The sequence below is a fragment of the Temnothorax longispinosus genome, chromosome 5 (genome assembly GCF_030848805.1).
Source record: "Temnothorax longispinosus isolate EJ_2023e chromosome 5, Tlon_JGU_v1, whole genome shotgun sequence".
NCBI classification, from domain to species: Eukaryota; Metazoa; Arthropoda; class Insecta; order Hymenoptera; family Formicidae; genus Temnothorax; species Temnothorax longispinosus.
This window is the reverse complement of record NC_092362.1, coordinates 9,380,877-9,396,527: the sequence shown is the minus strand read 5'-3', so window position 1 is coordinate 9,396,527 and position 15,651 is coordinate 9,380,877. Positions and strand designations below refer to the sequence as shown.

Below are 15,651 nucleotides of genomic sequence, written 5' to 3'. Positions count from 1 at the left end.
TTGTGAGTTATACACGCTTGAAAAGGACCTAATTTTGCGGTCGAAACGTAGCGTCTTTTGAATAATAAAATTACCAGTTTGGTCGAACACACTCCTGTGCTGATTGTTAATTATTTACTGGCGACTCAAGTTCTCGGTTTTGTTTTTAAGTTAATACATTTTATATACACAAGAAATTGTAATTTAATTAATTAATGATTTTAACTTCTAAATTGTAAAATCATTAAGCGATATGATAGTGTATCGCATCTGATCGCATCTAGTGTAGAAAGACGCACGCGACAGTCAAGCCGCTAATAGCCCGGGAGGTAACGACACAAAAGTGCTCAGCGATTTGATTAGTCTTGGAACAAAGTAATTTCTCTTGTTTTAGTAGTGTTGTTGATGAAATGCAGAGTCTGGCTGCGCTGTCTCGCTGGAATGGGCGTTGCGGCGCCTTTGATCTTGTCGAAAAAACACTTATGTTGGAAGAATTTTATTAGTGCTGAGCTTTTATATATTTATTGTTTTTTGTATAAAGAAATGTTTTAGAAAAGTCTGGCATGTAACCGACACTGGAAAATGAGTCTGGCATCCTCCCAAAGTCGTTGTAAAAAGTCGATTTGTAGAATCATTTGATTAGAGCTGTAACTTGTCAAGATGGTAGTTTAAATATATAAAATTATAAAAAAATAAGTCTGGCTACTTGTACTGGCTGGAAAATTGGTCTGGCACCCCTTTTAAAGTCGTCTGCACGAGCGCGCCGGTAGCTCGTTGCCCGCTGTATCTCTAAATATTATTAACGCATTACTCATTGAAAAAGATTTTACTTGTCCAAAAAGAAAAACGTAAACGATTTCGTGCTTATTAGTAGTGGAATGATGTGTAATTAATTATTTAATAATCAGAAATAAAGTAATTTAAAAATAAAACTATATTTTAAAATAGTCAACATTATGCAAGTATACGCTTATAAAAAATCAATTAACTTTATTTATTAAAATGATTAATTTATTCATCTGGCACTAATAAAATTCTTCCAACATAAGTGTTTTTTCGACAAGATCAAAGGCGCCGCAACGCCCATTCCAGCGAGACAGCGCAGCCAGACTCTGCATTTCATTAACAACACTACTAAAACAAGAGAAATTACTTTGTTCCAAGACTAATCAAATCGCTGACATTTTTGTGTCGTTACCTCCCGGGCTATAATATACGTATTTCGTCTGCGAGGCTGACGACGCTCCGGTTCAAGAGAGAAAGAGAAAGAGCATAGCATGTTTGCTCTCTCTAGCTGGCCGAGGCTGGCCGAGCGCTGAGCGCACATGTACACGGGGCGCTTGGCTTGTGTGCGTCAGCGTCACGTGACGCGATCCTATCCCCTCCACAGCCTATCCCCTCCACAGGCTATGTAGCAGAGACCTAAACCTGGGATCTCTGCTGTGGGCCCCAGCGTGACCCGCCCGCCGACCGTACGCCCTCGGAAGCTCCTGGTTGTCCAGCCGTAAGTCCCTCGACGCGGCATAAGCCGTTACACTCGTCGTGACCCCGGCCATCTGCTCCGCACTCCCTCGACCTGTAACGCTCGCAAAAGATCTCAATCCTAACCTACAAGTTCGCTCTCCGCCCGCCTCGGGCGGAGGCACCATCCCTGACGCCTCCCTCGGCCGAGCTCCCATCTGGGGTAAGGGACGCGACATTTGTCACGTCACAAACGATCAGGCGGAACAAAAGGTAGAAATCGAACGAACAGGAAAACTAAGTATAAACGAAAATTGTAAACTAACCACACCCGACATTATTATAAAAACAAAAAGACAAACAACTATGAGACAAATAGAAATGCACCTAGCAGATTTTAACCTAACGCTAACAAACATAAATAAAAATATTAACGAACAAGCGAAAAAAGAAATTAGATTAGAACCTGTAATCAGGAATCCGAACGAATTAATGGAGTTAAGTCTAGAAATAACCGAGATAAATAAAGAATTGGAAAAATCCCAAGACACCCTAATAAAAAATCCCTATGTCATATGTCCCGTAGGATCGACACTTACGTTAATAATTATATTAAGCAAAATAAGAAGCTTCCTTCGCCAGTAAATAAATACAAAACAAAAGTCGTGTTTGCTCGACCCGACTGGCCAAATAATAAATATATTTCAAAATTCACAACGTTTCAACCGCATTTTCGGTCCTTCTCAAGTGATTCAGCTATGCATCCTCAAAACCGCGTACAAAATATCGATTACGTCGCTGACATCGTGCCCTAACCACATCATGCACACGTAAAGATATTCTGTGCGTCAAAACGGAAAGTGAGAGCGGTAGCGCAGAACGAAGAAACGTCGCAAGCCATAGCTGCGAACACATCAGTACAGCGTGACAGACGAAGTCATACATAAGTCATCAGTATGACTTCGTCTGTCACGCTGTACTGATGTGTTCGCAGCTATGGCTTGCGACGTTTCTTCGTTCTGCGCTACCGCTCTCACTTTCCGTTTTGACGCACAGAATATCTTTACGTGTGCATGATGTGGTTAGGGCACGATGTCAGCGACGTAATCGATATTTTGTACGCGGTTTTGAGGATGCATAGCTGAATCACTTGAGAAGGACCGAAAATGCGGTTGAAACGTTGTGAATTTTGAAATATATTTATTATTTGGCCAGTCGGGTCGAGCAAACACGACTTTTGAATTATATTAAGCATAGTAGGAATAATCATCTATGTAATAAAAAGACATAAGAAGCGAGCAAGCGCCCGACCGCACGGACAGGGCGACTCAGCGATACTATACTAGAAAATAAGAAGAATGTAACCTCAGAAACAAAAATAATAAAGAAAATAAACCACCCTAATAGAAATAGAAATAGGATAAGCAGCGAAAAATTGTAACGAAAACTACCGACCGTAGTTTCCTTCTCTCAAAGGGGGAGGGATGTTGCGGCCCCAATCAAAATGTAACAATAAAATAATTATATTATAGTATAAAATAATAATATTAAGAAAGACCGAGAATAACAATAGGGAACGCGACCGCGAAAGCCCGAGAGAATTACGCAACGCCGAATCAGCAATAGATGAGTTGCGCGATCGGCCCAGATACGATCGAGCAACTCAGCGATATTGAAGGACAAGACGAGGATTGAAAAGGAAGCGACAACAGGAGACGTGAGGGCAATCGGAGTCAGGGAGCAGATCAGTAACGGGCACCAAACGCGAAGAACAATTGTACTCAGAGTGGATTAATTAAAGTTGTCATTTATTCCAAAGTGCCGTTTAATTATATAAAGATATCCCGCATCCTCCGTGGACCAAAAGAACCCAAGTGTCCCTCTTCCAACAAAGGGGCACAACAAGAGAGACAAATGTATAATATCGAGCACAAATTTTGTTTCGCGTTTTATTTCGCAGTTTAAACACGCACAACATAACGCGATACGTTGTTATATTTTAAAACGGTGTGAGTTCGCGCGACTCTACGAGAATTCTGCAGATTCTTCTGGAGGCTCCATAATCACGAGTTTCGGGGGTGTGAGTTGTGTGACGGCGGGGCGCTCTTTGTGGAAAACGGCGAGTGCCTGATGGCCCCTATTTGCTGAAAATGTAATCAATAAATTAAAAACTTGCATATTTATATTATTTTTATTTGTATTCATTTCTTTACCAGTACCGGTATATATATATATATATATATATATATATATATATATATATATATATGTTGATTAATGATGTATTGAGATATTATGACAATTATCGAGTGTGTGTCTGATTAAATTGTAATAAAAATTTAAATTACAAAGTCTTGTTGACACATAGCATGGTGCATACCTTTCTCTATGTGTTAAACCAATCGTCTATTCCGACTGCGTCCTAAACAATAAGAATGAAATGACCTCATTGACGATGTAATTAATATAAAGTGTTGGAGCAGAACGAGGTGATGAAACTAAACGATCCAATTAAACGAATCACAAATATTGAAACACACACTACAAGTACATCTCGAAATCCAAGTATGCTATGTACTAAAATGTAAATTAAGTGCATATTAAAATATTAGTAATACTAATCAAAATGTAAAAGTAAAAGAAGGCACGTGGCCATAAATATTCTCACCCCACAAGACGGGAACATGATTTGCCGTGGCCAAGAGAGATTACCGCACGATATCCAAACATAATGATATATAATATTATGAAATGATTACACGGTTCGTGAATTAGCTTCACAATTTACGACTCATCCTCGATAGAGAACGTTCGAATGGTAAATGTCATTTTTCCTATTGCCGTTCATCGTTTCATACAATTGATATAGCTGAAATTTGGCTAAAAATAAAATATTGAATACAATTTAATACTATTTAATAAAATTTGGGAAAATTTCATACAATTTTAAAATATTTAGGAAAATTTAATACAAATTGAGAAAATTTTAGAAAAACATTAAAATTTTGAAAAATTTAACGACACGAGCGTGATTTAATGAAATATAACGAAATTTATTAAAATTTAACTTTACGCTCGAGGGAGGTGGAAAGGGAAAGATGAGAGGCTCGACACTACGACATGAACGTGCCCTATACTTATGTGTCATATATTATATGTGTTTCTGTTTCCCTCCTTTTGCATTTTCGTTCTTTCTTTCTTTTTATGTTTTTCTTTCACCATCTTACAAATTGTAAAAGTACACACGACACACAAATATATAAAGGGAGAAAATATTCCAACACATTAATGTAATAGCAAACACACAGGTATACAAGTTGCTAAACTGGTAGCAAACTTTCCGACAACATTTTGATAAACTTTATAACGTTATTGCACTGATCGATGCGTGCCATTAGTACACGCATTAAAGCCGTCGTGTACTGCGATTTAATTTCTCAATACTCCAAGTAGAATGCAAATATTTTAATTGATGAAATACGCGATATATATATTTTATCAAATAATGTAATAATGAATATTGAGAATTTCGTGATTTTTAACCCGTCTATACTAGGCATACACAGTTTACGTTTAGAGTGTGTACGACAGCTTTAATGCGTGCACTGACGGCACGCATCAGCTCTACCAGTGTAAAAATACTACAAGTTGATGACATTTCACGCTCTCTCCTTGTGTCTTTTTTTTTAATCTGGAAAAAGGAAAAACGAAGAAACACATTTAGAGAGAAAGAAAGGGTGAGAGAGAGAGAGAGAGAGAAGAACATATGTGTGCTGTTTATATGTGCTTGTATCGTTGCGTATCGCGTTTCTTTCTCGTACTTTACCAGGAAAGGCATTTATCCTAGTGACGTTCTAAAATAATTGGCCAGGACGAATTTAAACAACCGTGTACATCGGCATACGCACGCGCGCACACATATCTACCACGTGTACAAAAACTAGCGATATTACACAGTTATCCTTCATCTGCGTTAAAAAACAACAAACGTACCATAATTCTGTCGTTTCGAAGAAAAGATATAAGGGAATAATATTACACGACGAAAGGAAATCTACTTTTCATTGTCGTAAAGAATTTAATTTCGCCCTTTTGTTCTGTGGAATGTATAATCTGTCATTTATATTTTTCTCCCGTGTCGTATTCTTCAGCTGGGTCGCCATCTATTTTTAAAATTCGGTTCGGTCTTTTTTTAACACAACTGTACTTTCGACAAACAATTGTGTCGCCTCGACCACTATATCTTTAGTCAGAACAACGACAACACAAAGCATCCGTATTTTTCCGAAGCTACTCAGTTTCATCCAAGAAACGGAAAAAGACCAAAAGTATGAAATTTTATGTGATTGAAATAATCTTGTATTCGTTGTTGAAATGTTTCATAAATGAGTCTCTTTGTTTCTAAATCACAAAATACAAAAGATAAATTGGTTGCACAAAATAAAATTATACGTTCTAATCAATATTCGCAATAAATTTTTCACGAAACCATAAACAGATTAAAGAACGTTCGTTGACGTTTATGGAAAATGTTTGATCAATTTTTACCGACAATCTTTCGCGGCTCTTATAAAAAAACTAGCACGTTTATTGTAGAGAACGTTTGTTGTAACTTTGTAATGTTACACTGCACTAATCCGAAATATTTACCAAGAATTCTGAAACGCTGTTTGCGCAACATAGATTGTCGTCGATCAAAATTTCACTGCCGCGGCGCCGGCAGTCATTCAATGAAATTGACGAATAAATCAACTCGAGGCCGATGCCGTCCATTAGCAGCAGGCTTGTTTGTTTAGTAGTTTCACGGACAGCAAAAATGAAAAGAGTCCAAGCTTATTCTTTTCGATGAACGCGAGTAGGAATATGTTGACGTGTAGAAAAACGACGTGAAGCCTATTGTTGACAAGTCTTTTAGACGCTGCTTTCGGTTTTCCACTGGTGGCACGTTGTCGATTGTATTCTCACAGAGATTGACGAAACTCAAACGAGGCAAAGTACTGTGATACATTGGATCGATTGTTGTCAGCACAGCTGTAAAAAAGAATAACGAACGATAAAAATAATTACGATAAATACACTATGTCTTTTCCCGTAAATAATATATTATACATTATTATTGTACTCGTTTATATATGACTTTAAATACATTTCATTTATATATTGTCTATTTTTAAAATTTATCCTTAGATATATATATCTATACTATTTTTAAACATTTTAAATATATACTACGAAATAGTTTAGGACAAGTAAGATAACTGTAAATTAATAGATTTTTAAACGCTATTTTTATGTTACATTCAGACTTTGCATCGTTCGGTTTTGTATATTCCAACTCAATTCTATAGACAATGTGTTGAAATAAAGCGATTTTTGTAAAGATTAAACGCGCTAGTTTGGTTTAAATTTTTTACTCGCCAATTGTAAACAAGTGAAGAACAGTACTATAGATTGTTGCAATTGGACTGTGTACTAAACTTTTCTGCATTGATTAACTTCGGTAATTTTAACAGCAGTCTGTTTAGTTTGAATCTCGTTTGTTAGACTTAAGCGTGGAGAGCTCAGCTTGACGCAACAAAAACAGTTTTATCCTCAAAGATATTCTGCTCCTTGAACGCGCGGACAGTGTCTTCAAAATCTTATTGTCCATCTCTTTTAACATCCTGCGAAAAAAAGTTGTAAAATATCACTCTCGATGCGACGGAACAATGATAATACCGCGAATTGCAAACTAACAACGCTCTACAGACGTAATATTTATTTACATGACAAATCTCAGTTTTATTAATATGAATATTAGTATATATATATATATATATATATATATTTTCCAATTAAATCTGATAAACAATGGCATTATGTGTATGATACACGGAGAAAATTTTATAGTAAATATTACTATGGTGTCGCACTAGCTGCGGACCATCGAGGAATTTCAAGTTAAAATACTATAATTATTGTTTTAAAAACGATTAAATAACGTAATTTTTACCATAAACATAGTAATTTAACTTAAAATTCCTCGATGGTCCGCAGCTAATGCGACACCATAGTAATATTTACTATAAAATTTTCTCCGTGTATGAATTATATTAAAAGTGTTTATCCATTTCCTCATTACTAGATTGAGTTGCGTAAAAAATGGAAAAAAAAGAAAAAATACGCCGGTTATTAATTTTATTTTGAATATTTACGGTTTTTTTTTTCATGCCGCAATTCGAGAATTTACAGCTGCTGTTACAGTGAAGAGATAAAAGAGCGCTTTAAAGAATTAAAAGATACATTCGTGCTCCTTGTAATATAACCGGTATTGTGCTCTTAATAATATAAAGGAAATAAATCTCAAACATGTTTAAATATAAATACATTCACACACACACACACCGCATTTATAATCTCCCTCAATACTTGTGTATTGATGATATTTTCTAAATATGCAAAACAAATGTTGCGAGAATCAAGTGTAAAATGCATATAAAATTTCGTATGGTGTAACATTTTAATAGATGAAACGGTGCAGATTTTTCCGTGCAAATATTTTTGCAAACGGCAAAACTTTTTGATTTCTCACATTGACGGCTGTGAAGGAAATTTTTTTTTTTTATTTTCACATGTACAACAAGGACGAGAGGCAAACGGTTCACACGAAAACCCGCGTAAAATAGCGTGTTGTATCTTTTAAGAACGTTTGAAAAAATGGCATTGACATTTAAACATGTCACAGAGAAGAATTCAGGGTCGCATATTTGAGTTTATTATTAATTTTTATTGGTGAGCTCGCTCTTTCTCTCTCTCTCTCTCTGTCTCATAGTATTCAACTTATTTACAACAGCTCGCATCAAACTATATACGTATCGTATACCTAATTTTAGATCCAAAGACGTATAGATTTGAAATAAAATTATAAAGTGACTTGTGAGAAGAAAAATTCCACAGTAAAACGAAATGAAATTGATAATCTTTGAAATTGAGTTTCACCGACAACGATGCCATTTCTCGGGGAAATATGGTTCAGTCTTAGAATCGTCGCAATAATAAGGCGCAAATCTCGGTAGAAATACTAGTACAGTGCCCTTTTCATCGCTACTTTCTCCACTTTCAATCATGTCGAAGGCACGTACGATACGTACGGCAAATTCCGCCATCGCAGTCGCAAATTTAGGTTCCTCGTCCACTGTGGGGATCTGTTGGGAGAAACAAAAAAACACATTAATATTAATTGCAGAAAATTGGAAAAATTAATGAAAATTATTAATTATTCATACTCTGTATTGCGTGTTGCATAAAAAGAGACTGTTGGTCTTGTTTTCCAAGTTTTGTTAAAAAATTTATTTTTACGTTAATGCTGACGTTTGGAAATGTATGCAATGGCAATTTTTAACTTGGGACGAAACAATAATCTTATACCCCGACATCCGTTTTATCGACATTGAGAAATTTGTACATATTCTTTTTCCCTCGTCTCTCCGTAAAGCGGATAACGCGATTGTAATCACCTTTTCGGTAAAATGAAGCACTTTCAAATGTTTATTAATCGTGTAGAAAAAATTTATGTACTTACGCAACCAAAATCCTCAATCTGGTCGATATACCATATGGAAAGATTGTAAGCTTTCCAATTGGGAATATCAATGATTAGTGCGGGTACAAATTCATTTCCTACAGGCATTGCAAAATATTGAGCAAATTTGTCCACGTCGATCGTCGTGGACATTAGTACAACTTTTACTCTTGGGGACGTTGTACGTAAAAACTCTCTCACTAGGAGTATAAGGAAATCCATGTCCTTGTTGTATTCATGTATGTCATCCAGTATGACAATCGTATAGTCCGTCATACTCTTATTACTTAGAAAATTGTTCAACAGTACGTCCGGCGGACAATACGTTATACGAGTGTCGTGGTTTACATTTTTGTGCAAGCCCATGTCATATCCAACGAGTGTACCAACGGGCCATCCTCTCTCGTTGCTGACGCGTTCCGCCGATATATATATATCAACGTTCCTTACGAAAATGTTTATAATTAATCTTTGGATTATACAAGAGTGTTGCGCGTACATGTGTGCGCATTATATATTCTTGTCGCTTTTTCCCCCTTTTTTTCTCTTATTCATAATGGCTTCAATATTTAGAGGCAATATTTAAGTATCTCTTGATAAATACACAGCGATCGTGAATGTTTGTAATCAGTGTTTAAACGACGCGCACACTTACTTTTTAATATTAAATCGCCGAAAGGCATATATTTTGTCATTAAGATCGTTAAACATCGAGTTTAAATCGTGGCACACCAACGAAAATTCAATCCGCTTGATCCGTGGAGTTGTGTGAATTCGAAAACAGACGGCGAGACAATAAATTGGTGTGTCTAAACATATGTTTTCTTTTAAATTAAATATAAAAAGTTTGACGACACAATTCTTTTTCTCTCAACTCGTCAATCCTAAATCTCTTTTGCGCGATGGTAAAATATTATCTGTTTTTACAAAGATACAAGTGACAAAGCGTCAGTTCATTATGTAAAACGGATTTGGAAAACAAATTTAGTGTCTCATGTTTTACGAGCTTCGTATGTATCTTGGATCGCTAGATTTGTACTTAAATAATTCGGCATCATGCTTGTGCAGTCATCTATAAAGATTTCACTTCATTTCATTGTAGTTGTCACCGATTGTGTTATTCGATTTGTTTATATACAATTTTCCACACTACAATTGCTTGACATTTTATTTGTGAAATTATTAATATATATAAAAAAGTTGTGGGCGCAGAGCGAGTAAATATATAGTTGTAAAATTATACAAATCAGTTTAGCTAATCTTTTATATATGTGTATGCAAAATGAAAATTATAAAATTAATACCCTAACTTTAAAATTATCGTTTTCACTGATTTCAGATTCCACTGTTTTTATTATATATTTCGTCAATATTTCAATCATAGACCATATACCCATCTCTCTATGTAAGCTAATTCGTTGCTCCATCATTACAAAACATTATTTATCAATCAATAAAAAAGTATATATTATTATATTACAATTTTTTCAACTTACTTATTTTTACGTGCATTATACATTGATTTCAGATTTTCTCCATTACTATTCTTCCGGGAATTCAAGCATATACTTGTAAAAAATATGTAAATTCTGGACCAACACATCGCTCTCGCCACAAGGCACACTTAATTGTATTGTACTGTTGTCATAATTCCTGTAATAATATAAAGATATAAAGAATGCTTATATAATGCAGAAAATGTAACATAAACGCATCGGCAATTAGTTTCAAATACACGTGCAAAATGTGCTTCAGTATTTCGTTTGAATATTGGTGGCGTTTTAAACAGTTTTAATTTTATTTTTGTAGCAATTAATTGTCATGATAATCTATTTTCTCAATAGCGGAATGAACACATGTGATAAAATTACTTTAAATATCATATCCGCTTCCTTCCCCATGAACTTATCTATATGATTTGTCAATTTAGTTACAACTGGTCGTCATTTATAAAATTTAAAACAATATATTTGTTAAAATGCCTTTGGTATATACATTTATATTATATTACAAAAACAATAATATTAAATTGTGTATTAATAACCATTGCATTTCGAGCTTAACGTTCCGCGTATAGGAACATGTGGTTATCTGTAAGTTGTTTAAGAATGTGACAATGGTGGCCTCTGCTATACTATGAATACTGTTTTTCAAAAATTCTTGAAACATACCTCATAAAATATAAAGCATGAAAAAGACAGTTTTTTTTGTAACATTAAAAAACAAACTACTCAAAGAGATTTGTCCTTTGTGATAAGTAATTGACACCAAAGAAGCATTCACAGCAATCACTTTTGTCGTAAAAAATCTTTTGTTTGTCCAAGCAACAATATCAATTTTTCAAGGCAGCAATAACGTATGTCCTCAAGTCATGCAAAACATTAATTGAATAATTGCATGTTAAGGGAGGTCGGGAGAGGTTGTCAAATTTTACGATATCTTTATACAACTTTTCAAGTGTCATCAAATTTATAGCTTTGTCATTAGCAATTAATTCAGTTTTATAGTTTTTTGCGTTTTTATGGATTGCAGAATAATATTATTTTTCCAGCAGTAGCAAGTTCTTGCTGAATCACATCAAAATTGTCAATCAACAATCTCCACGAAAGGAAAGTTTGTTTACAATACAATTAGAAAAATAACAAATTAATTAGTTAATCGTAGATGATTGAAATTTCAATTTAAATGCAGAGTTGAGACTTTTACCTCTACGTATAATAGGATTGATAGACTTGAGAAAAGGTTTTCTCCTCAATATTCATCAAATTAATTATAAAATTAACATACCGCAATGAGGATCTGTGTCGAGAAACTGGCTAGTAATATTCTATTGTCTGTAGTTTAATTCAGCTTGTAATGTAGCTGTCACTACAAATAGTAACATGCGTTTATAATACGCAGATTGTAAATTGTTTTTATATAGTATCCATACGCCAGGATATACATATAGTCTTTTTACGAATATGAGCTGCTGAATTAGTTGCGCGTAATAGTTTAGTGTGCAAACTTTTCACAGTAGGACCTCACGCTGGCACTTGTGTCTCACATCGAGACGGTCAATGATATATGATGTTATCCATCGATTGGTAACTCATCATACTAGAAAAAAAATATTTTCACTCCTGAATGAGCGTAACTTTAAAAAATTGTCAATGATACAATTGCACTAATGTTTATACCTTTTAAACACTTTGATGACAAACGTTATAAAAGCCAGTCTATTATATATAATCTTTTCAAAAGACCAAACGCATAACTTTCTGTTTATATTCTTCTCTTTTTCTTTTTTTCCCTCTAGCTTTTCTTCCTCTTACAAAAGGGAGATGTTGATGTTTGAAATCGTGGTCAACATTTGCAAATTATCCACACTTGGTACATTAATCATTCCATTAAAAACTAGGCTGCACGTTAATCAAGCACTGTTTAATCAACGAAATTTAAAACTTATTCGTCGTCATTGACAGCTGCGAAGACAGCATTGTCATTTAGAATAGTACCTCCAATAATTTCAGTATCTTTATTCTGAAATCAAAAAATAGATGATAGTGTTTTGTACCTTGTTACACATGTAAAGGTTATTCTACATAAAAGTCACAATCGTGAGTTGTAAGAAATTGACCACGTACAAATTGAATATTTTTCTCAACTTGGAATGTGCGTGGTTAATTTCTTACAAATCACGACTACGACTTCTATATAGAATAACCTTAAAGAGTATATAAAAATTTTTTACGAGAAATTCAAAACAAACAAACCTCGTTTTCTTGTATGTCAGTTACTAGCATCTGAATTCTTGCACAATGGTATTGAACAAGAGGCTCCTATTGTTTCGTTTTGCGACGTTCTTTGCTCGTTTTGACTACGTACGCTGAGCCTCGCCGGTTTTCTTCTTTTTCTACTGATTATTGGCACTGCTTGCGTAGATTACTTCTCCCTGCGATCGGGCCTCGCCGGTGGTGACAAAAAACTGTCTCGCCATACGGCGCCCCGCGTACGCTTGTATTCAGTCTGTTCGCGTTGTTTGCACTTTTTACACTCTGCATCTTTACTTTCTCTCTCTTTTCAACGGTCGAATATATATTTATCTCATTTCAGGTGCAAAAATGCTTGGGAATTTCAAGCAATGCAAACGAGTCTCGTATTTTTATGACGCGTTTTCAAGTCGCAAAATTGAAAATTTACTTATCGATTTAGGGAAGAAAATTTTAAGGCTAGATATTTATAATGCAAGAACTGTGTCCAAGTTTTGGTTTAATCCAATGAAACGGCTACTTTTCTGTACGAGCTGCAAGTTGATTGGCTGAAATTGAAACTCAAGCCGCGTTCTAGTATCGTGTACATAAGGCTTTAAGCTGGATTTTCACGAGCCGCTGAAACTGACCGTTCGAGTGACAAAACGGATCACATGACGACGTTTGTACCATACAAACGATACAAACGTCGTCACGTGATCCGTTTTTTCGCTCGAACGGTCGGTTTCAGCGGCTCGTGAAAATCCAGCTTTATACTTTGGACGCCTGTTGGTCGCATTTTCATGACACTATTTTGTGACGTTTAAAGCGGGGAGCACACATTTGTGTATAACGCCGACGGCGTAAACATAATAAACGTGCGTGATCTACACACATGTGTATAACCATAAACAGAAAGTAAAAGCCGTATACGTATGCGATATGATATCTGTAGAGCTCTATGATGTGTGCATTGTATGCAAGTGTGTGTTCCTCGTTTTATGTGCATATGCATAAATCACGTACGTTTCTTATACTTATTACACCGTATGCGTTGTGCATAAAGAACGATAACGATGACGACGATGATACCTGTATGATTGTAAGTTTCCAGTGGGCGGCCCTTTGGCCGCCCAACCAATACGATGACGATGACGATATGAAAGTATCTTTCTGGTTTTTTCTATGGGCGGGCCTCTGTGCGCGCGCGTATCATTGAATTCAGAGTAAAGCGGGGAGCACACACTTTTGTATAACGCATACGGCATAAGCATAAGAAACGTGCGTGGTCTCGTTCCATTTGACACATGTGTATGAATCGCATACATTTCTTATGCTTACGCCGTATGTGTTGTATGTACATAAGTGTGTGTTGAAGCCCCGCGTAGCGTCATGTATGGTTTGCCCTATACCCAGCCTATCGCTAAATTCACTCCATTCAGGTGCGTGTTATTATCGTGGCTAGCCAACAAATTATTTACAATATTAAATTTTTACTGCAGATTTGAAAATTGACATTTAAAAATTAACAATTGTAAATTGAAATTTGTAAATTGATAATAGAAAATTCAATTGTGAAATCATCAAAAATTTGCAAATTACAAAATTGATTATCGGGTCGTGTGTAATAATTGAGACGTGAGAATATCGAATTTACAATTACTGAGTAATTTTTGTCCTTTTTCAATTTTTTCCAATTAAATTTTTTTAGGCACGGTAATAAGTTCGATTTGCGCGATGCGAAATTACAAATTTTGCGACACAAAATGTTCAACGACAATTCGACCAAATGGCGTATTATACAGCGTTGGCGAGACGGTTCTGTTTCCCTTATTTCAATTTGGTGCGGTAGTGAGTTTAATTTTGCGACACGGAAAAACGACACGCGTAAAGCTTGGATTCCTTGGTGGACACCAAAGGGGGTGGGGGGCCCTCATTTTGAGGTCTTTATACATAAAATGCCGTAAGGACGTAAGACGTAAGCGTAAGAAAATCTATCAATCCCAATCGAATATTTTCCCCTACTAAGATTACGTAAAGCGCAACTCTTGATTGGGCATGTTCAATATTTTTACATTTACGTGTTACGTCCTTGTGCGATTTTGTATATAAAGGTCTTTATTTGGGGAATTTTGTTCGTGCCAATCTCCTATTTCGTCCGTCATTTTAATGTGGAAATTGATTGCGTTCAGTCATACATTTAGGCCAGTATTCATAGTCGATTCTTATATTTAAGACCATCTTAAGTACAATCTTAAGATGTCATTAATCAATCACAGAGCCGTATTAGCATCTTAAGATATTACTTAAGACGGTCTTGAAATAGGATCTGATTATGAATACCGGCCTTACTTAGCGAAACAAAAAAAAACACAATCGAGTGTAATTGGTTGGCTCCCCAAAGAAGAATAAATGGACGCGCGCGTTCTCAGCAGACGGGAAGCCGCTGAATAGCAGTCGAACGTGATTGGTTCCTACCTGTAAAACCAAACACGCAACGCCGAGTGTTGATATGACGAACTTGAATAGTTGTATCTGCTGAATGCGGCCAATGACACATTGAGTTGTTACCTGTCGCTTCGTTAAGCCAGAGGTTCGGTGGCTAGACACGGCCATTGGTGGGCGTCTTGCAACTACTAATGATATTTCAAACGCGGCCAGTTGGATTGATTGTTTAATGTGTGGAATTCTCAGGTATTTATGTGTGCATATTTACAAATTTTTTTTCAAATTCTAATGATTCAATACGAGTTTTCAATGGTACTATATCCAATATAAGACAAATCCAATAGATTGTGTGCAACGATGGATGACAGTTTCACAAAATATATTCCAAACACGCACCATGCATCCCTCAACGATCTAGGCTGTGTTCGGAGAGCGCACTATCAGTGCTAGTCGCTCCATCTGCATCGTTCA

General features: G+C 35.7%; 1 protein-coding gene and 1 long non-coding RNA gene across 3 annotated transcripts; both read right to left on the bottom strand.

The window, feature by feature from the left end:
• Positions 1-3,826: 3,826 nt before the first annotated feature.
• Positions 3,827-9,890, bottom strand: LOC139813221 (probable ATP-dependent RNA helicase spindle-E). Of its 2 annotated transcripts, XM_071778591.1 has the most exons (4): positions 9,657-9,890; positions 9,002-9,446; positions 8,571-8,624; positions 3,827-7,103 (listed from the first exon to the last, which is right to left on the bottom strand). In XM_071778591.1, the coding sequence occupies exons 1-4, from the start codon at positions 9,710-9,712 to the stop codon at positions 7,080-7,082; spliced, it is 579 nt and encodes a 192-aa protein (XP_071634692.1). In that variant the 5' UTR covers positions 9,713-9,890; the 3' UTR covers positions 3,827-7,079. The 2 variants fall into 2 exon arrangements, with proteins under 2 accessions (XP_071634692.1, XP_071634691.1); XM_071778590.1 differs by lacking the exon at positions 3,827-7,103 and having other exon boundaries at positions 7,468-8,624.
• A 1,476-nt stretch (positions 9,891-11,366) lies between these two features.
• Positions 11,367-12,934, bottom strand: LOC139813884 (uncharacterized). Its single transcript, XR_011732291.1, has 3 exons — positions 12,757-12,934; positions 12,181-12,523; positions 11,367-12,100 (listed from the first exon to the last, which is right to left on the bottom strand). It is a non-coding gene; the product is annotated as an uncharacterized lncRNA (long non-coding RNA).
• Between the last annotated feature and the right edge of the window lie 2,717 nt (positions 12,935-15,651).

Coding starts and splice junctions, on each gene's coding strand:
- LOC139813221 (XM_071778590.1), bottom strand. CDS start 9,712: ATGTTTAACGATCTTAATGACAAAATATATGCCTTTCGGCGATTTAAT. Junction 9,447..9,656: donor CGGCGATTTAATATTAAAAA/GTAAGTGTGCGC, acceptor CATTTTCGTAAG/GAACGTTGATATATATATAT. Junction 8,625..9,001: donor AGATTGAGGATTTTGGTTGC/GTAAGTACATAA, acceptor TTCTCCCAACAG/ATCCCCACAGTGGACGAGGA.